This window comes from Mirounga angustirostris, unplaced genomic scaffold (assembly GCF_029215605.1).
Source record: "Mirounga angustirostris isolate CCGP_5_RB_7025 unplaced genomic scaffold, mMirAng1.0.hap1 SCAF_1, whole genome shotgun sequence".
In the NCBI taxonomy this organism is placed as follows: Eukaryota; Metazoa; Chordata; class Mammalia; order Carnivora; family Phocidae; genus Mirounga; species Mirounga angustirostris.
The window spans coordinates 203,193,151-203,213,931 of record NW_026991709.1 but is presented as its reverse complement, the minus strand read 5'-3'; the positions used below and the strand labels follow the sequence as shown (position 1 = coordinate 203,213,931).

Below are 20,781 nucleotides of genomic sequence, written 5' to 3'. Positions count from 1 at the left end.
GGAGGGCTCAGGGAGAAGGTCAAGGGTGGGGTGAGTACTGAGTGCAAGTGTAGTGTAAACCCCGCAGCTGGGTTTTCTCTTTCTCTCTCTCTCTTTTTTTAAGTAATCTCTAAGCCCCAGGTGGGGCTCGAACTCAGGACCCGAGATCATGACTTGCATGTTCCACCCACTGAGCCAGGCTTTTTTGTCGTGCCTGACTTAAGCTTTGATTGCCCAGGCATCCGCTTCAAAGACAGCTATCTGGAATAAACCTATTTGCCAGACACACCGCTTGATAAACAGCCGGCTCTCCGGCCCCCCCGCCCCCCAGGCTCCCTTGTTTGACAGCTCGTGGTTGCTTTTGAGAACTGGCCTTTGGGGTCACTTGTTTTTTCCTTTCTGGCGCTTTAAATTCCCGCTCCTATGTTTTAGTTTTACCATAAGCAATGAGCCCTGGGAACTCCACGCCCCCATCCTGGACCCCAGTAAAAGCAGAGGCCCAGCCAGGGAACCCCCCACCCCCTCACTGTGTGGCCCGCCCTGGGGGTGCTGTGGGAGCTCCAGGTCTTGTCGGTAAGAAACCTTTCCTTTTTTCAGTTTCCTGATGGGTGTTGCTGAAGGGCGTGCAACCACAGGGGCCAGTCCAACCAGACGCTGGATACTGACAGGCTGAGCCCTAACCATACAGACCCCCCGCCTCAATTCCTGTGTTTAAGCCCGACTCCCCATCGTGACGGTGTCGTGACGGTGTCTGTGGACGTTGGGGCTCTGGGAGATCAGCAGGTAGTGAAGGGGGGGGCTCGCAATGGGGTCAGTGCTCTCCTAAGAAGGGGGGGGTCAGAGAACGTGCCCCCACACCCCTCCCGCTCCACGTGAGCACCCGGCCAGAAGGCAGCCATGTGCAAGCCAGGAAGCCTCCTCACCAGACCCCGGCCCTGCCGGCACCCTGACTTTCCAGCCTCCAGATCTGCGAGAAACTCCGAGTCCTCGGTGGGAGGCCCTCCGCAGCCACACGCGGTGATTCGGGCCACCAGTGATTCGGGCCACCGCGGCCAGGGAAGGGAGCCGTGTGCTGACTAGCTCAGAACATTAAATTCCTGCTCTGCATCTGAAATCCACCAATAAAGAGTGAGCTGGGGAAACCCTAGGCCCGCACCCCTGGACCCCAATAAAAGCAGAGCCCCAAGCCCAAGTTGGCTCTCTGTTTCCACCAGTGACCTCAGTGGGTAACCCTAGGTCGGCTGTGTAACTCTGAGGTCTTATGAGTAATAAACCTTGACTTTTTTGAAGTTTCCTGATGGGTGGTGCCGAAGGGGATCTTGTAATCATAGTAAGAATCACAACGGTGGTTTTAACCTCAACACTGGTTATTGAGAGGCTGAGGGCGCCACAAAACAGTGAGGGTCTCTGCCTGGGCCAGGGCCTTGGGTGTGTCTCCCCCAGGGCGAGCACTGGCTGAGGAGTCTTTTTCACAACAACAACAACCATTTTAGAGAGGTGAACTAGATAAACTGAGAATGATTCCACAAGGTGGTGGTCGGGCAGCTGGCCATCTGAGACCAGGAGCAATCAGAATCTTGTTGTCCTTATTCCTGTATCAATAAGGAAACTGAGACTCAGAGAGGGGGTCACTGCGCTTGCCATGGTCACAGGAGGCTGGGGCTGTTGCCTGACTCTGTCTCTCCCCTATCAGGGTCTCCTTGGGCAGGGCAGGGACTGCAGGACCCAGAATGAAGCTGGCTGTGTTTGCTCACTGTTGACTTTGGTTTACCAAGGAGGGAAATGAGCAGAGAGAAGGGAGGATGCTCCATCCAAGGCAAGGGAGAGCCTGAGCTGAAAACCCTGTCTTGCTTGAGCTCAGAGCAGCCCCCTCCAGCTTTTCACCAAAGCAGGTGGCTTTCCCTGGGCTAAGAGAGTAGGCGAGAGAGAGGGAGATTGTCTCTCTCCTGCCCTCTCTGTCTCTCTGAGTCTGTCTCTCCTTCTCAATCTCTCTATCTCTCTCCGTCTCTTTCTCTCGGTTATTCCTCATATCTGCCCAGCAGTCCTGAGGGAGACTTGCTTGGTCCCCATTGATGTTGGACCCCTCCCCACAGCCTCCCACCCCAACCTTGCCCTCTGACCCCCCTCCCCGCCCCCCAGAGCAGCCTGTTCCTTCCACCCACCAAGAGCCTGTAATCAGTTCCTTAGGACAGAGCCAAGGCCAGCAGCTGGAGTTGGGGGTAGGGCTTCTGTCCTCTGGGACCCCAGCCAATGCCCCACCCTGCTGTCTCTCCTCCCCCCAGCCTGCCCTGAGGCCCCCATTGTGGCCCCCAGGGGATCTCCATCTCCCAGCCCTAACTACATTCCTCCCCAGCTTACACACCCCCCAAAATTCCCCATCACCCAAGTCCAGCAACACACCATTCTTTCCACCCAACTTTATTCATTAAACAAACGCTCCCAGAGTCCCCTTTGTACCTGTTCCATCCCAGCCCCCAGAGAGCCTCCAGGTCAGAGGAGAGGGATCTGGACAGAGACCCCAGTCCTGGGGTCAGAGGTAAGTACACGGCAGGTGAGGAGTGGCGGGAACATGCCAGGGAAGGCTGCAGGGAGGTGACAGCTGGGGTTTCGAGAGATAAATAAGAGTTTTCCAGGGGGCAAAAGTGATAGAAAAGACTGCAGGCAGGTGAGGAGTTGGGGGGGGAGGGGCTTAACCTGCACCAGATGCCTTCTCACCAGCCTCCAGAAGCTGCCTGTGTACAGCAAGAAGCCAGCACCATTTATCTGCCCATTGTACAGGGGATGGAACTGAGACCCAGTAGGGGAGACAAGTTGCCCACCATCATACGGCAATTAAGTGGCAGAACCGTGGGCTCCAACAGCTGGGCTCTTAACCTCTGTACTCTGAACCTCCTCACTCTCACCATGTTGTTCCCTCTGCCAAGAATGCCTTTCCTTCCCTCAGCTGCTGAAAAGCTCCTGTAAGGCTCCAGCGTCATCAACTGAGTGACCCTCTGGTCGGGATAGAAAGGGTCCCAGTATTCAAGTGGGCAAATGGAAGGCCCGGGACGCTCTGGTACAGTTAGGGTGGACTGGGACCCCAGCCTCTCCTGGCTCCTCACACAAGCCCAAAAAGTCACGCAGGCTCCCCCCCAGAAAGTGAATTTCCAACCAGGGCAACTGCTTTTGTCTGTGGCTTCCTCCAGCAAAAGAGGGCTGTTGGAACAGAAGCCGGAGATCATGTATTTAAAGATCTGCAAGGTCTTCACTGAGACAGGAAGCTCAGGGCCAAAACCTGAGAGGATAGAAAGATGGGAGGGGCTTAAATTTGGCTCCTAGATTCTGGGCTCAAGGCACAGCAGGCCCCACCAAGGCATTCATCTTGAATTTTTTTTTTTAAAGATTTTATTTTATTTATTTGACAGAGAGAGACACAGCAAGAGAGGGAACACAAGCAGAGGGAGTGGGAGAGGGAGAAGCAGGCTTCCCGCCGAGCAGGGAGCCCGATGCGGGGCTCGATCCCAGGACCCTGGGATCATGACCTGAGCCGAAGGCAGACGCTTAACGACTGAGCCACCCAGGCGCCCTCATCTTGAATTTTTACAAGTTCCTGAGGCCACAAGACTACTGTTGCCCCACAAGCCAGGGATGCCCCTCAAATGCAATGTCATTTGCCCCCTGAGGCTCTCTGTGAAGCAGGAAGCCCAGAGAGGGGCAACCTCCTGCCCAAGGTCACACAGCCAGTTCACAAAGACCAGAACCCAGAGGTAGGTGTGCAGGAGATATAAAAATGAAGTGAGTGCGTTTCTCCCTCCGGACAAGCAGGGAAGGTATGAGTTTCACACTCTGCTAGCTCCGGCTTTCACTCCATAGTGCATCCAGCTGGGGGCCCAGGGCACTGAATGTTGGCCGGTCTTGCGGGCTAGAGGCCCAGCACAGCTTCATGAGCTCATGAACCTGAGGGGTGGGAGGAGACAACAGGGTCACATATGAGCGGTAGGAAGGACATGACTCCTATTCACCATTTTAAAATATAAATTAGATTCCATCCCTCCCCTGCTCCAAAGCCTCCCATGGCTCCCTAGAGGTCTTAGAACAAAATCTCATGCCCTCCCCTGTCTCCTTCCATCACCCCCTCTCTTGTTCCCTGCAGCCACATCTGCCCCCATCTCATTATTTAAAGGCATCAAACTCATTCCCACCTCAGGGCCTTTGCACATGCTGTGTCCACCACTGAGAATGCCCTCTCCCAGCTTTCCCTATGGGTAGGCTCCTCCTCCTCCTTCAGGATCACCCCCTCTGAAAGGCCCCCCTGACCACGACCGCACCCCCTCATTCCCTCCTGTTCAATTCTTTCTAGACACTGATAACCACCAGACCAGAGTGTTCTTGTTAGCCTCTGCTGGTTACCAGGAGGACAGGGTAGTATCTGTTCTGTCCCCTGCTGGGTCCTCAGCACCCAGCACAGAGCTCGGCACACAGTCAACGCTCAATAAACATTTGTGGCCTGGGCAGATACATTTTTTTTTTTAAGATTTTATTTATTTGTGTGAGAGAGAGAGAGAGCACACTGGGGGAAAGAGCATGGGAGAGGAGAGGGAGGGGGAGAGAATCTCAAGCAAACTCCATACCCAGTGCAGAGCCTGACATGGGGCTTGATCTCACCATCCTGAGATCATGACCTGAGTGGAAACCAAGAGTCATTCGCTTAACTGACTGAGCCACTCAAGTGCCCCTGGGCAGATCACTTTATGAATGACCAACCTCATGTTAGATCTTTCCCCAAAAGTTGTGACGATAAACTGTAAGAGTTGTTAACATTTATGGAGTGTTGACAGTGCGCTGGACCCTAAGCTGAGCACTGGAGAGGTGTTAACTTGTCTAACCTTCCCCCACCCCATAAGGCATTGTGTTTTGGGGTTTTTTTTTTTTAAGATTTTATTTATTTTACAGAGAGACAGCGAGAGAGGGAACACAAGCGGGGGGAGTGGGAGAGGGAGAAGCAGGCTTCCCGCCAAGCAGAGAGCCCGACGTGGGGCTCGATCCCAGGACTCCGGGATCATGACCTGAGCGGAAGGCAGACGCTTAGCTGACTGAGCCACCCAGGCACCCCCCCCATAAGGCATTGTTATTCCCATTTTGGAGATGGGCAAACTGAGGCTCTGAAAGTGTTTGCAACTTGCCATACAGTGAGAGAACAGCAAAATAGAAGCCAAACTCCCCTTCAGATTCATGCCCCGGGGTATGCTCTCAATCAAGAGACAACAGGAGGTGGGGAGACCCAAAGGGGCCAGCTGGCTTGCCCAGGAAAATCCAGAGTGGGAAACTGAGGCAGGCCCTCCAGTGCTCACCTCACCAGGGCAGGCAGGAGGTGCAGGCAGCCTCTGGCCCTCAGCCAGCAGCTCCAGGAGGCAGCAGAGGGCCGGGACATCTCCATCACATCCCATCATCCGCAGGAACTCCTGGGGCCAAGAGGGAGCGCCCGTGGTGGGAGAGGTGCCATCCGTGAAGGAAGGAGGAGGGGCCGCCAGTGACTGGAGAGGGGTGGGGGTGGGGAGGCAGGGGGCAGCCATAGTGAAGGGAGGGAGAGAATCACCCGCGGTGGGGAGAGGGGCCAGGCGTAAGGGAGGAGGAGGGGTCATCCGTGATGGAGGGGGAGCGGGCTGCACGTGGTAGTGGGGGTCAGCCTTAGTGAAGAGAGGTCCTCCCCATTATAGAGGGCCTATATAATGCTGGGACCAGGTGACACTGAGCAAAAGAGGGACTCGGGCACAAACGGGGCAGGGATTGGCCAGGAAGGGGTTGGGGAGAGGAGGGTACTGGGGAATGCAGGGGTGCTGACTCACGGCTGAGGGGCTGCAACTCTTGTTGCCGTAGGTGAAAAGCTCGTACAGGACGACCCCGAAGCTCCAGACGTCGGACTGGCGCGAGAAGATATTGTCAGAGAGGGACTCCGGGGCGTACCTGGAGGGGGACAAGGAAGTCTTGGGATGCGAAAGTGAGGCAGAGTACGGGAAAGGGAACAACCCTGGGCGGGGGGAGCTGGTCAGTGGTGGGTGGGGGCTGTGAGAAGGTCAGTCCCAGCTCTGGGGTCAGAGCTTCCCCGCCTGTGGGATGGGGTATTCTCCAACCCTGCGGAAGGTCTGGGCGGGGTCAGGGCGGAGCCGTGGCTCTGGGGGGCGGGGCCAGTGCCGAGGGGCGGAGCGAGGTGGGACCAGGCTGTGGGGAAGGGACTGTACACCGGTAGGAAGGCCGTGGCCCGGCAAGGGCCCAGGACAGTGGGGAGGAGGGGCGGGGGGTAGTGGAGAGAAGTGGGGGCCTGGGCGGGGTCAGGAAGGGCCGTAGCTGTAGGGCAGGGGCGGGGCCAGTGTTTAGGGGGCGGGGCCAGGACTGTGGGAAGGGCGGGGCCATGGCGGGCTCACGAAGGTGGGAGCGAGGTAGGGGCCCCAGTAGTGGGGAGGAGAGGTAGGCCGGGGCGGGGGCGGGGTTCCCACCAGAAGATGGGGCTCTGGCCGGGCTCGCGGACCACGTAGTAGTCTTTGTCGAGCGGCAGCAGCTTGGCGAGGCCAAAGTCGGCGATCTTGACGTGCGTCTCGCTCTCCACCAGGATGTTACGCGCGGCCAGGTCGCGGTGCACGCAGCGGCGGGAGCCCAGGTACTCCATGCCCTGCAGGCGCGCGTGAGGTGCGGACTCCAGCATAACCTGGAATCCAGCCCAAACCCATCCCAGGGCCCAAGCCTGACTCTGCCCTGGACCCATTCTGCACTCCAGGCCTGACCTCAGCCCCAGCTCAACCGCTCCTTGTCCAACCTGACTGGACCCCCAAACTTCAACCCTCCGCCTTCCCCGCGACTCCACGCAGACCCCCGCCCAGACTTCGCCACGTCGGCGCCCGCGTCCCGGGGCACGGCCCGCACCTTGCAGATCTGCGAGGCGTAAAGGAGCAGGCGGCTGGCGGCGAGGCGCGCGCGATGCCGCTGCAGGAAGTCGCGCAGGCAGCCGCTGGGCAGGTACTCCATCACCAGCCGCAGGCTCTGGCGGCCTAGGGGAGGCGAGGGGAGGCTGGGAGGGGTCACCACAGGGCCCAACTCTGTCTGCGGCCCCTCCCGATTCTTCCTCCCGGATCAGAGTACGACCCTGGGCCCCTCCCGGCCTCAGTATTGCTTTCTGTAAAATGGGAACAGCAACCATGACACTTTTCGCCAAGGGCTCTTGAGTACTTTCTACAATACACACTGATTCATTTAAACCTGATAATGACCCCTTTTTCAGGTGGAGAAACCGATGCTCAGAGAGGTTAAATCGCCTGCCCAAGGTCTCCCAGCTGCTGAGGGAGAGAGCGGGAATTCGAACCCTAGGGGATCCAAATCTGGATTAAGCAAGAGCATCCATAGCGCCCTTCCTGGTGTTCCCAGACCACCCTGAAATGTTACTGCAGGAGGCTGAGGGTGTGTGGTTTGAAGAGCACCGGGTGGGGGAAATGGCTCACCTGGGCCATAGCTGACTCCGCGGTACTTGACAATGAAGTCGCTGTGGAGGGCTTTGAGGATCTGGATCTCCCTCTGGAAGTCCCTCTGTTGGTCTGGCCCGCTGTGCTGCAGCTGCTTCACTGCCACTAGGGCGCCCGTGTTGTCGCCCAGCGGGTCATAGCGGCACAGTTCCACGCTGCCGAAGTTGCCCTGGGGGACAGCAGGGCTGGTGTCCAAGTGCAGGGGTGCATGGGCGCTGCCCCGCCCACCGCAGTCGGGTGCACCTCACCTTGCCCAGCTGTGAGATGTACTTGAGGTGTCTCTCCTCAAAAATGGTAGGGTCCTGGTAGGCGTAGAGCTGGGCGCCATTCCACAGCCCATCACGGGGCGCCAAGGCGCCGGGCGTGGGGTCTGAGAGGAGCTCGTAATCTGCAGGGCCCAAGTAGTAAGGGACCAGTACATTGGGCCTGGGGTCCCCCTCCTAAGCTGACTTGCCAGGGGACTTCGATCTGCATGCTTACCTTCTCCACACAAGCCTACGGGTACTTTGTGGGGGGGGGGGGCTGGAAAAAGAGGCCGACTGGGCAAAGGCAGACCCCTTATGTGCTCTGCATGCTGTGCAAACTACATATAGCTTTGGAGACAGAAGGGCATTTCCCAGACTCCACTGCTGTGAAGGGTGGTACGTGACTGAGCTCAGTCTGATGAGGGAGAAGTGCTGGCGGCTCTTTCAGGCCTGGCCCATGGGACCCTCCACAGTCTCTCTCTCTTGTCTGCAGAGGATGCCACAGGGACCTGAGGCCATGGGATGGGTAGAGCCACAAAGGGAGAGGTGCCTGTTGACCTGGACACTCTCACTGAATGAAAGGTAAATATCCATCACGTTCGATCTGGAGCCAAGGGGGTCTGTTTGTTACAGCAGCGGTTGAGGTTCATGCTGACTGTTACAGTCACCAACCACTCCAACCCTGCCAAGCACACAGGGCCGGCTCTGCATGCAAATTTCACTTCCCCCTCGCCCCCCGGGGCCTAATATGACAGGCCAGCCCTGCCCACCCTGCCCGGCCCAGTGGGCACCTGAAGTGATGAGGCTGTTCAGGTCACGGATGATGGCACGGAAGGAGGGTCTCTGGCCTGGCTCATAGGCCATGCACTGCTGGATCAGTATGGCCAGCTCCGTCCACTTGGGGGCAGGCAGGTGCTGCCGTTCCTCATAAAACTGGAGCTTCTGAAGTTGAGAAGAGTGGCTGGTCACTCCCAGTGCACCCTCAGGAGCCCCCCACCCTAGACCAGCCCATCCCCCCCAAGCTGGACCTCAGCCCACCCTTCTCCCAAATGGGCACTCTAGAGGCCAGTGAGGGTGCTCTGACCTTGGCGGGATCCAGGGTGCTGATGGGCATCGGGATCCCGCTGAACACCTCCCAGGCTGTGGCACCAAAACCCCACTTGTCAGCTTCCAAGCCGAGTGTCCGGGCCTCCTGGAGACACTCGGGGGCCACCCAGGGGATCCTGTCAGTGAGCACTGGGGAGTGGGGCTGGGGTTAGGCGTCTGCTTCCCTGCCCCACTGCCCCTCTAGGGCACTAGGCCCCTCCCTCCACCCTTCCGGACTTACTGTCCCGGCTTAGCACAGAGGGGCTGACACCAGGGTCACTCAGCTTGATGAAGGGCAGGTTCCCATCAGCCCCTTCGCGAGCCAGGAGCACCTTCCGGGCTGAGACATTGCCATGGGGGAGGCCTTTGTCTTCCTGGGTGGGCCAGGCATAGAGAATGCCAGGGAGGGTTTGCTGGATGAATCGTCTGGCTGAAGAACCACTACACATCCTTCAAAGCCCACCTGGGGCTGCTCAGACCATACTTCTAGACCATTCCTGTCTTGCCTCCTCTGGTTCACCCCCTGCGCTGCCCTGTGTCCCTCCCCTTCAAACCCACCCTGTGGCTCCCCACTGCCTTTAGGATAAAGTCAGAGGTCCTCAGTCTAGCATTCAAGGCCCTTTGAGATACTTGCTCACTCTTCCTATGACATTCTCTCTTCCACACCTCTACCCTGGTCTCCTGCCAACTGAACTGCTGGATGCATCCCAGGACATGCAACTCATCTTCTAAGTTGCAGGCCTTGGCCCAGGCTGTGCCCTCAACCTGACACACCCTCCTTCTTTTCTCCTCTTGATGAGCTTCTATTCAACCCTCAAGGCCCAGCTCCCATGTTCCTTCTTCTGGGAAGCCTTCCCCCGGCCTGGCCTCATGGCTCAATACTCCCCACTGAAATCCACCAATGACCACCTGTTCCCTTCTCCCGCTCTTACATCTCTGAGCTTGTATGTATGCTTCTCCCTAAAATGCCCTCCCCTTGCATCCATACCAAACTCCTACACATACCACAGAGCCCACTCTCAATTGCCCCTCCATTCTCTGCATAGAGGGTAGAGCAAGCAGAAGAGCACTCACCAGATAGTTGAGGGCATAGGCCAGCTGTTTGATCACCTGCAGCTTCCAGCTGGCTGGCACCAGGTGGCCAGACTTGCGCAGGTAGGTGTCCAGCGCTCCCAGGTGTACAAATTCCTGCACCATGATACCTGGCGGCAGGCAGCAGGGAGGGGCAGGGCTGGGAGGCAGGACTGCAGCGGTGTTGAACAGGCTCCGCCCCACCCCACCCTCAGGGCTCCCTGGAGCTCTCAGTTCTGACTGTTGCATCGGTCCTTAGCCTACTCACCTCTCCTCCTCCTCACTTCCCCTGTGGCAACTATTTCCCCGAGATGCCTGGAAGGGCACTTCCAGCCCTTTGCATGTTCTGTCTGGGACATCCCCCCTCCTCTCCTCCTCTTCCCTAATTCCTACTTATCTTTGCCTTCTCTGCCTAGAACTTACCTTTGCCTATCCAGAATCATTGCCTAACCTCCAAGCTGGGCTAGCGGCCTTTGACCACCCACAGTGGCCTGTGCCGCCCCCTCACACATGATCATGTATCACCCTGCCCCACCTGTCGTGTTCCACACTGTGAGTGCAGCTCCTGGCCCCTCCTGGGCTCCTGATAAATAGTTGCTGTACGAATCTGGTGGAACTGGAGCTTGGAGAGGTAACTTGGCCCTTGCAAAGCTACAGAGGGGGGTACACAGCGAGGTGGGATTGGAACCCAGGCCCGTCTGACTTGAGATAATTCTGTGGGGCTGGGTATCGGTGGGAGCTTGGAGCTGCTGCCCCAGAAGTGACAAATGAAGGACACAGGTAACAGGGTGAGGGACCCTGGGGGACACGGGGCCCCAGCCAGGGCGGGCTCTGGGTTTGTATCGCTAATGCTGCCCTAGACGGTTTCCCTGAGGAAGGGTGGGGGCAGGGGTGAGGGTTCTGTCTCACTGTCTCCAGCCATGCACACGCCGTGGAGCAACACGAGATGCTGGTATGACACTTGGCTCATCAAACTCGCTGCTTCCAGAAATGACTGGGGAGAGGAGAAGGGAGAGAAGGTCCATGGGTTCCTCCCACTCCAGGGTCAGACCAAGCACCCCAAACTTGCTGCTCACAAATCGGCCTCAGGAGGGCACCTCACCACAAGCCTCCTTTGACCTTGGAGTCCACCACTGGTATACACAGGACTCTATCATGGTTTTCTGATGGGGGCTGGAAGTCTCCACTGTAATCCACCTTGGGTCCCTCACACAGAAGTGGGAGACTTGGGGTTCAAGGAGGACTCATGCCTTCCCTGGGTGGCCCAATCCTTGCTGATGCTTCCATCCACATCACTCCCCTCTTCTCCTTTGCTCACTTCTCTCCAGCCCAGTGGCCCTTCTTTACTTTTTTTTTTTTTAGATTGTATTTATTTAAGTAATCTCTGCACCCAATGTGGGGCTCGAACTTATGACCCTGAGATGAAGAGTCATGTGCTCTTCCAACTGAGCCAGCCAGACGCCCCCTCCTCACTGTTCCTTAAACATGCCAGGCACAGGGGTGCCTGGGTGGCTCAGTCAGTTAAGTGTCTGCCTTCAGCTTGGGTCATGATCCCAGGGTCCTGGGATTGAGCCCTGCATTGGGCTCCCTGCTCAGCAGGGAATCTGCTTCTCCCTCTCCCTTGGCTGCTCCCCCTGCTTGTGCTCCCTCCTCCCCCTCTCAAATAAATAAATAAAATCATTAAAAAAAAAACATGCCAGGCACAACCCTGCCTCAGGATCTTTGCACTGGCTGTTTCTTCTATTTGGTGTACTCTTTCTGTTTCCATCTAAATTCCCTGACCCTTCTGTATTTCATGGTTTGGAGATGCTGCAGCTCCATTTCTGTTGTTTTAAGACCTGTGTGTTTTTAAATTTCCCTGAATCCACAACGCTCTCTCCAGCCAGTCCTGATCCCAAAGTCTTGGTCCCCATCACACTCACCTCCATGCAGTTTTTATGCTTGGCATCCATCACTTTGAGCAGCACCTCCGTCTCCCGGACCTCCCCCTCCACGACCTCGTGGCGACAACCTCGGTAAATCTTGGTGAAGGACCCATGACCCAGGTTCTCATGCTGGAGGGTGAGGGGGCAACATGAGAGGCTGGTAAGGGGGCTCCTGGTGGGATCCTGGCCCCTGGCCCTGGCCCCATTTTACAGATAATGAAACAGAGGCACAAGGAGGTTATGTCACATGCTCGAGGCCACACAGCAGAGATGTAAATGGGGTACAATGAGGACCCAGTGTCTGAATCCCAACGGAGGTCCCCCTTCCATTTCCTGGGGCCACTTACCCACTCCAGGCTGTCAGCAGGGATCTTGTGAAATGTCATCTGACTCAGCTGGCAGTGGGACTGGAACCGAACAGGGGATGATGTGGGCGTGCTACAATCCCTCCGCACCACAATCAGGTTGGACTTTTCTACGGGGAGGAGGTGGAGGGAGAAAAAGAGCGGTCAGAGGTGGAAGGCCCCCTAAGGTTTGCTCACTCCCTGCCTTAATTTGGGGCCCCTCCCAGAAGACAACCCTGAGGTGAGGACTCCAAGGTACGTGGTTTATTTGAGACTCTAGGAAGCCCCAGTCGGGGGAGGGGGGCGGGGAGGGTGACCGATGAGCAGGCAACCTAGTCTCAGTTCTGCTAGAGATTCTGGAAGACTCTGAAGAACTCACACCTCAGAGTTGTCCCATCCAAGGGGTTTGTCTGAGAGTGAAATTCACCCAGAGGAAGAGGCAAGAGATGGAGAGAGTCTAAGAGTCAGTGACATCTCTCGGATCCAGCTGCAACTGGATCTCGTCATGCCTGAAGATAGCATCTATTCCACAAACACATAAATCACCTTTTCTTCCCTAACCCATCTCGACCCGCTATCTCTGCCCCCTGCCGCACAAGGCAGGTCCCCAGCTCGATTGCTCCACTCAGGGGAGGGGGCGGGCTCACCTTTGGGTTTGGGGGTGCAGCAGAAGGTGAGGTTCAGCGCAACCCCGTCCACGTGCAGCCCGCCGTCCCAGCAGGCTGCCAAGAGCTCTCGGAGACTGCTGTGGGGACGGCCAAGGCCAGCCAGGGACAAGGTTCCCGTGGGGTCACGCCGGATGAGGCAGCCCTTGTAATCAGGACCCAGGGGGGTCTGCAAGGAGGAGTGGTCCCTGAGTGGAAGTGGGCAGTACTTTTCCCTCACCCCATCTTCCTCCAGCACCACAGGCTCGTTCCAATCTCCAAGCCTTTGCATAAGCCATTCCCTCCACTGGGAATGCCTTTACCCTCCCCTTCCTCCAGGAGCAAATACTGACTCATCTTTCAGGTCTCAGCTCAAATGTCATCTCCTTCAGGAAGCCCTCCCTGCCCATGTGGCTCCTAGTGGTGGACCAACCTGGACACAGACAGTGAGGAGGAAGCAATCAAAATCCTGGGGACTGCGGCGGAGAACGTAGGAGCCAGGAAGTGAGCCCCCAGTCTTGAGCTTGTTGATGGCAAAATCCAGGCTGTGGAGAAAGGCCGGAGGAAAAGACAGAGACACAGAGATGGAGGCAGACTTGGGTTCTAATCCTCCTGGTTCCTCTGAAGCCCTGGGATCCTCACCAGCTAACATTCCCTCTCTTCTTCCTATTTTTTATTTGACAGAGAGAGACACAGCGAGAGAGGGAACACAAGCAGAGGGAGTGGGAGAGGGAGAAGCAGGCTTCCCACGGAGCAGGGAGCCCGATGCGGGCTCGATCCCAGGACTCTGGGATCATGACCTGAGCCGAAGGCAGACGCTTAACGAATGAGCCACCCAGGCACCCCATCTCCTTCCTATTTTTTAAAATGAGCCAAAAATCAAGGCTTCTATTAGGTGATTAAAGAAGAGGCTGCAGGTGGAACCTGGTGTCATCCATCCCCAGGAATCGGCCCTGGGGCCCTGAGGAATCAGAGAGAGGGAGGCCACTGCCCTGGCCAGCAGCAGAAGGGAGAGCCTAGTCTCATTGAGCGCCAACCGTGCACCAGGCGCTGTTCCAGCCCTTGACCCCTCTCCAAGGCTCCTGGGAGGGGAGGACACTGAGGCAGCGAGAAGGGGAGTGCCCAAAATTCGAACCGAGTTCTGGCCGCGGAGGGCAGGCATGGGGGGTGGACCCTTACGTGATGGGGCCGTGGCACTGCTCGGCCACCTCCTCCAGCAGCCGCGGCGGCGCAACCTCCTTGCAGAAGAAGTGCCGGGAGTCGGAGGTCAGCCGGAAGTAGCCGTCGACTAGCGCCACGAAGGACAACGCGGCGGGCAGCCCCGGGAACTCGGCCTCCTGTGAGGACCCGCGTCAGCGCCCGCTACGGCCCGAAGGCGACGGTCCCACGTCCCCGCAGTCGGGGTTAGGCGGGAGGGGAGAGGGTCCAGCACTCACCAGGATCTGGTTGTCTGTCCTGGTGACGGTGACCAGGCGGTGCTCCCCGGCCGGGCCAACACGCGGAGCCTGCTTGATGCTGATGTCCACAATTTCTGGAAAGTCGCAGAAGGGCTGGAGGGCCTGGGAACGAGGGGGAGGGCTGGAGCTGGCGGTCCCGTCCCCTCGGAGCCCCCAGTCCCTCTTGGAAGCCTGGACCCCACCAACCCATGCCGTAAGCCCTGACCCTCTAAGCCTCTCCCAACCCCGGCCCCTTCCCACCACGCCCCTGCCAAGCCCCGGGCCCTTCTATCAGTCCCATCCCTCACAAACCCTCCCCAGCCCATCCCCAGTGTCTCCCACCCCAACTCTGCTCAACCCCATCTTCTTCGTTGAGCCGGTTCTTTCCCTGAGGCCCTCCCTCGCTTAGCTCCACTCCACCTCCCGGTCTCTCTCAGTCCAGCCGGGAGCCCCGCCCCGTCTCAGTCCTGACTCCTCCCCCCGACCTTCAGGTAGCCCCGCCCTGAGCCCCCCGCCCAACCAGTCCCATCCCTCTAAGTCCCGCCCATTTTTCGTTCTCGCCCCCACCCCTGGCTCAGCCCCACCTCTCACTCCGCGGGCCCCCATCGGAGCCCTCACAGTCTCTCCCTTCCTTCGCCCCGCCCACTCTCCTGCCCCTCCCTCCTAGGCCCCGCCCCCGCCGTTGGCCCTGCCCACCAGCCGCCCACACCTCTTGTCCTCCTGGACTCCAGGCGATGCCGGTGTCGCCAGCCACTCGGAGCAGCCCCTGCGCATCCTGACCACCAGCAGCCCCGGGGAGGCTCACGAGGAAGGTCTCTACCGCCCTGGCCGGGTCGAGCCTCTCCAGGTCCATGATGTATTTGGCCATGAGCGAGTGCCTGTCAGCCTGGCAGGCGGTCACGCGGCGCAGGGCCCGGCGCACAGTCCTGCGGATGCGCTTCCGCGTCACGAACCTCAGGCCCTGGATCAGGTCGCGCAGGTCGGGAGGCAGGCAGACCTTGTAGCTACGAGTGAGGGTAGCGGGTCCTCACTGTGGGGAGGGATCTCCACAGGTAGGGACAGGGACACACACAAACCCGAATTTTAGTTGAAGGGCTGAAGTGTGGCCTCGGCTGGGCGGCACACACGGAGACACTCAAGGACACCCACGCGGGAAGGACCACTGGGGTCCACAAGACGGACACACACACACAGGCCTTCAGCGGCAGGAGGGAGGCAAGGACTGGAGCCCCAGTGGGTCGGTGGGGTCCTGGCTCACATGGACACACTGCGGGCTTGTAGGTGGGGAGCCTCATGGGAGCCTGAGCTCTAGGGATGCCCCAGTGGAGCCACATTTGCTCCCTCGCAGGTAGACGCTGGGTACCACAAGCTGGAAGCCCTCACCTGACAGTTTTCAGCAGCTCCTCAGGCTGCTGAGCCTGCTCGCGGGCCATCCGGGCCAGGTCCAGCACCGCCAGGCTGAGACATTCACCCTGCTCCTTGAGACTGAGGCCCACAGGGAGGCGGCCGCTCACCAGGTCATTCCGGTGCTGGGGGCCGGTCACAGCCCAACCGTGAGCCCTGATGTTGCCCTACAGACCCCCCCACCGTTGGGCCGATTCCCAACCCTGGGCTGCCACAGAGAGGGTCAGCCAAGGCCGCCCAACTGCGAGCCTTGATGTTGCCCTGTGGACCCCAGCCCCGGGCTAAGCCCCATGCAGACCCCTACCTGGGCGAAGAGGTGCTCCAGGACTGGTAGGTCAAGGATGGCGCTGGCCAAGTCCTTTCGTAGCCCGAAGCGGTGGCACTTCTCTAGCCCAAACCAGTTGGGGAAGTAAAAGCTGTTGGGGAAGGGGAGAAGCCTGGAGTAGGGGTAGGGAGGGGTGGAAGACCGTGCTGAGACCTCACAGAGCCCAGGTTGTGCCACTGACTTGTTATGTGACCTTGGGCAAGCAACGCACACCCTCTGGCCTCAGTTCTTCATCTGTGCCATGAGCGGTGATCACATCCTCCCTGGGGCACCACTGGGAAGTGCAGGGAGATGATAATGTTGTAGGATCACTGTGGTTCTAAACTCCCCTTGCCCTCAACAAAAGGCACCCCCTCTTGGTAACATTTAACCCATGCCTGTGGGAGTAGGGGTGATGTGCTTCTTACCGGAGCCTGTAGACCAGAACTTGGGTGCCCGGGTCCTCCACGGAGAAGACGTGGCTTGGGGGGAACCAGCAGGACAGGTCCTCCGTGGCCAGAGCAAAGAGGGAGTGGTACACAGGCAGGATGCCTGAGGGGATGCCCCCATCAGCACCCTCCTAAATTTCCCCATCTTGTCCCTTGCAGGGCTGCCATGGTTACGAACCCCATGCAGCCCTGCAGGGCTCTTTCCCACCTTGGGCTCTCACGCTGTGTCCCACCCCTGCTCACACACACTCCAGGGCTCCCCATTGCCCTTAGCAGAGAATCCACACACAACCTGCTTCCTGGGGCTCCCTGCCCTTCTCCCCAGAGTGCTCCTTCCACTGTACACTTTACGTCAAGGGATGACCAACTGTTTGCCCTCATGTGCCTCCGAGTCTTTGCACAGCCTTTCCCTGAGCACCTTCCTCCATTTCCAAACTTATTCATCCCTCAAAGCCCCAGCTCCCATGCTGACTCCACTTGACAGCTATTCCAGCTCCCAATCTAGGCCTCCCACAGCCCTACTCCTCTCTTTGGCCCAGTCTTCTAGGGACCCACTCACCACTGGCCTTAGCAGCCCAAACACACAGCTCTTCAGCTGAATGGTCCCCAAAGGAGAAGGATAAGCGCTGTGGGGGTCCAGGGCCCCGAGGGGGCAGCAGCACGTGCAGGGCACCAGCTTCTGAAGACGAGAGGCTGCAGGAGCGCTGAGGAATCAAGGGTGTCTCCTCGCTTGGAGGCGCCATAGGTGTAGCCTGTCTGGACACAAAGAGAGGCAGCCACTCAGTTCTGGCCAGAGGGAGCGAGACTACAAAGCTTCTAGGTGTGTGGGGGGACAGAAATGCGGCAGGGTGAGGTAGGGTTGAAGCTGGTGAAAGAGGGAAGAGAGGGGAACAGAGACACACAGAAAGAGAAAGACAGATGGGGAGGGGCGCCTGGGTGGCTCAGCTGGTCAAGCCTCTGCCTTCAGCTCAGATCATGATCCTGGGGTCCTGGGATCGAGCCCCATGGAAAGCCGCATGTCGGGCTTCCTACTCAGTGGGGAGTCTGCTTCTCCCTCTGCCTCTCCCCCTGCTCACGCTCTCTCTCAAGCACACTCTCTCTCAAAAAAAAAAAAAAAAAAAAAAAGACAGAGGTGGAGAAAGAGAGAAATGGGGGAGCTGAGTGTGCAAGATAGGTGAGGAGCCATAAACCCCCCCAGGAAGGGCTATGCTGGGGTCTGGAGGATATTCTACACTCTAATTTGTGTGAATTCTTCTCTTCTTTTTTTAGTATGGTTGACACACATAATTTGTGTGTATTCTTGTCAGTCCAGGGAGGACATCTCCAGTCAATCTGCAGCCTCCCCACCTACCTTACTCCAAAGCCCCTGCCCTAGGCAGGCATGAGCAATCAATCACAGATGTACACATTTGCAGACCAAGAAGCAGATAGATCCTGGTTCGTATACATGGGTGGCCCATCACTTCCTGCAGGTCTAGGAGACTCAAGCTCTTCTGGGGCTGGGGCTGGGGCTGGGGCTGGAAGCTTTTGCAGCTGATATGATGTATGCCTTGCAGCATGCATTGGATCCAGACTGATGACTCAGTCAGTAGGGACCTCTGTGTCTTATCTGCCCACCACCATCACCATCTCCGTCCCCTTTATCACTCCCACTGTTTAGGCTCCTGTAGCAAGAAGCCCTCCCTGGAATGGGCCTAGGAGGAAATTGCCCCTCACCCTTTATTACCAGAGCTCAGGACCCCTGGCTAGGCAGAGGGAAGGGCTGGGCTTCGAGCCAGCTGGGAAAAGGGAGTAGTAGATGGACAAGATCCACTTACATTGACCTGAATAAGGAAGATACAAAGAAAATATTGGGTAAAAAACCATGTTCCAGGGGCGCCTGGGTGGTTCAGTCGGTTAAGCGTCTGCCTTTGGCTCAGGTCATGATTCCAGGGTCCTGGGATTGAGCCCTGCGTCAGGCTTCCTGCTCAGCAGAGGAATCTGCTTCTCCCTTCTGCCCCTCCCCCTGCTTGTGTGCTCACTCTCTCTCAAATAAACAAAAAACAAAAAAACCATGTTCCAGAATAATAGTAGGAGGTGGAAGAGGGATAGCATTAATGAGGTTTTAGCATACCGAGTCTATAAGCCTGGAGCTGGGATAGGGAAAGACCTTAGGCTCTGGGTTCAAATTCCAACCACATCATACTCAAGCTTTGTGACCATGGCAGGACTCCCACAGCTGGGACTCCACTTTCTCAGCTGTGAAATGGGCTGACTCCCCACCTGCCTTGGTTTGCTGAGCTGAGCCCAAGGTGTCAACGTTTTTAATCCTCACTAACTGGCACAATCCTTGGCAACATGCCCAGGGAGCACTTGACAAAGGCCAGCTAAACCAGACAAGAAGGTCCCTTGACACAGTGGTTTAGTGGTTCCTATGGTGGAGGGACGGCGTGAGGGGAAGGGAATTTTCCTTTAGGGACACCCCCATGTCACCAGCTCCCAGACCAGGAATCAGAACATTCCCAGTCCCAGGAGCCCTGGGGCCCCTGTCACTCCCCGCAAAGGTGATCACTGTCCTATTTCTAATAGTCGACTTAATCATGGTCTTTGCACTTTTATGTAAATGGAATCACACAATGTGTATCTTTTGTTTAAAATCAATCTTAAAGATATGTATATATTTTAAATATTGAAGGAAAAAAAAAAAAGAAAAAGTCAGAGGTGGTGCTTGGGACACAGAAAAATGCCCCTGCTTTAACACCCTAAGTCCCACATCCCCTACAGTTGGTTGGTCACCCTAAGCTCTGGCTGGGTCCTGGGAGGTGGAGGCTGGGAACCGTGCCCCCAGGGGCCATGAACTCCAGGCCCAAGGCACAGTGATTCACTCAGGTCCAGAGAGCTGGAGATTTTTTTTTTTTTTTTAAAGATTTTATTTATTTGACAGAGAGAGACACAGCGAGAGAGGGAACACAAGCAGGGGGAGTGGGAGAGGGAGAAGCAGGCTTCCCACCGAGCAGGGAGCCCGATGCGGGGCTCAATCCCAGGACCCCAGGATCATGACCTGAGCCGAAGGCAGACGCTTAATGACTGAGCCACCCAGGTGCTCCGAGAGCTGGAGATTTGAGGTCTCATCTTATGTAGAAAAAGCAGAGGCCACAGAGCCAGCCCCTCCCAGCTCTTGTCTGTCTAGCAGCTTTCCTCAGAGGCCTTGCCTTGTCCCCAGCCACAGCCCTTCACACATTCCCCCCAACCCCCATCCTAGAGCCATGTGGCCCCACCAGCTCTTACCTGGCAGCTGGGAAGCCTGGGCTAAGGACAGGAGGGTAGAGCCGGGCAGCAGCCGGAGGAAAGTCCCAGTTGGCTCCTTCCTGTGTGGGCCCCTTGACTTCCTGAGCTGCTGTCACTTACCGAAAGTCATGGCCATGTGGGGGATGGGGACAGGGAGGGGAGAGGGCCTGGCCGCGGAGGGGCAGAAAGTTCCAGAAGCCTCCCCGGGCAGTGGCCCTCCAGACAGAGTGCTGGAAACCCTGGACCTAAAGGGAGGAGTAACAGCACAGAGAAAGGCCCCGGTCACAGAGGGGTTCTCAGCAGGCTCCGGACTGCTGCTCACTCCCTGGGGGGCCCTGGCAATGCCCCAGCTCCTTGGGCCTCAGTTTACCTATCTGAGGCACATCTGGGTTGGGTATTCAGGCTGAACTAATTTTGCACCCAGAGAAGGGAACTGGGCTTGATCTACCCAGGAAGGAGGCAGGAAAGTTGCCCCAAAGGTCAAGTTCTTCTGGGTGTTTCTCCCATGAGACCCTAGGAGGAATAACAGGCCCCTTCTGTGCACATGCCCTACACCCCGCCCTAGAAACAGGCTCACCTCACCTTCTGGTCTGCCAGGGAGACAATTACTAATTAAGGATAACAAAGAAAAGCAGGGGGCGCCTGGGTGGCTCAGTCCTTAAATGTCTGCCTTTGGCTCAGGTCATGATCCCAGGGTCCTGGGATTGTGCCCTGCATCGGGCTCCCTGCTTGGCAGGAAGCCTGCTTCTCTCTCTCCCACTCCCCCTGCTTGTGTTCCCTCTCTCTGTGTGTCTCTCTCTGTCAAATAAATAAATAAAATCTTAAAAAAAAAAAAAAAAGAAAGAAAAGCAGAGTGATGGCACAGACTGGGGCTGGGGGGGGAGGGTTGTGGCAGTGGGGGGACCTCTGTGCAGAGGTCATGATTAATTGAGTCGGGATCTGAAGTAGGACAAGGAAAGAGCATGCCCAGTGGTGGGCACCTCAAGTGCAAAGGCCCTGAGGTAGAGTGAGGTGAGCAGTTTGAGCAGAGAGGAGGCAGGAATGACAGAAAGAGGTAAGAAGTGGGGGGGGAGTAGAGCGGTGAGCAGGGGTCAGGTCTGATCATTTTTTCACGCCCCTGAAGTTGTCGTGAGTGGA

The 20,781-nt window shown here is 57.4% G+C and overlaps 1 protein-coding gene across 3 annotated transcripts; it reads right to left on the bottom strand.

Annotated features, from left to right (window-relative positions):
• Nucleotides 1-2,394: 2,394 nt before the first annotated feature.
• JAK3 (Janus kinase 3) lies at nt 2,395-19,727 on the bottom strand. 3 transcript variants are annotated; one of them, XM_054504847.2, is made up of 24 exons: nt 19,645-19,727; nt 16,937-17,129; nt 16,357-16,480; nt 15,929-16,040; nt 15,604-15,749; nt 14,930-15,224; nt 14,221-14,343; nt 13,964-14,121; nt 13,218-13,329; nt 12,788-12,974; nt 12,144-12,271; nt 11,794-11,925; nt 10,781-10,865; nt 9,875-10,002; nt 9,042-9,174; nt 8,799-8,950; nt 8,506-8,656; nt 7,718-7,857; nt 7,449-7,638; nt 6,877-7,001; nt 6,453-6,625; nt 5,805-5,922; nt 5,310-5,492; nt 2,395-3,915 (listed from the first exon to the last, which is right to left on the bottom strand). In XM_054504847.2, the coding sequence occupies exons 2-24, from the start codon at nt 17,118-17,120 to the stop codon at nt 3,808-3,810; spliced, it is 3,387 nt and encodes a 1,128-aa protein (XP_054360822.1). In that variant the 5' UTR covers nt 17,121-17,129; nt 19,645-19,727; the 3' UTR covers nt 2,395-3,807. The 3 variants fall into 3 exon arrangements, with proteins under 3 accessions (XP_054360822.1, XP_045718691.1, XP_045718692.1); XM_045862735.3 differs by having other exon boundaries at nt 16,937-17,133; nt 19,645-19,723; XM_045862736.3 differs by having other exon boundaries at nt 5,310-5,420; nt 16,937-17,133; nt 19,645-19,723.
• Nucleotides 19,728-20,781: the final 1,054 nt, after the last annotated feature.

Excerpts from the sequence above, each read along its gene's own strand:
- JAK3 (XM_054504847.2), bottom strand. The coding sequence starts at position 17,120 with ATGGCGCCTCCAAGCGAGGAGACACCCTTGATTCCTCAGCGCTCCTGC. Across the intron at positions 13,330-13,963 it reads CAGTGCCACGGCCCCATCAC|CCTGGATTTTGCCATCAACA; the intron begins GTAAGGGTCCAC and ends CTTTCTCCACAG. Across the intron at positions 7,002-7,448 it reads CGGAGTCAGCTATGGCCCAG|GCCGCCAGAGCCTGCGGCTG; the intron begins GTGAGCCATTTC and ends CGCCTCCCCTAG.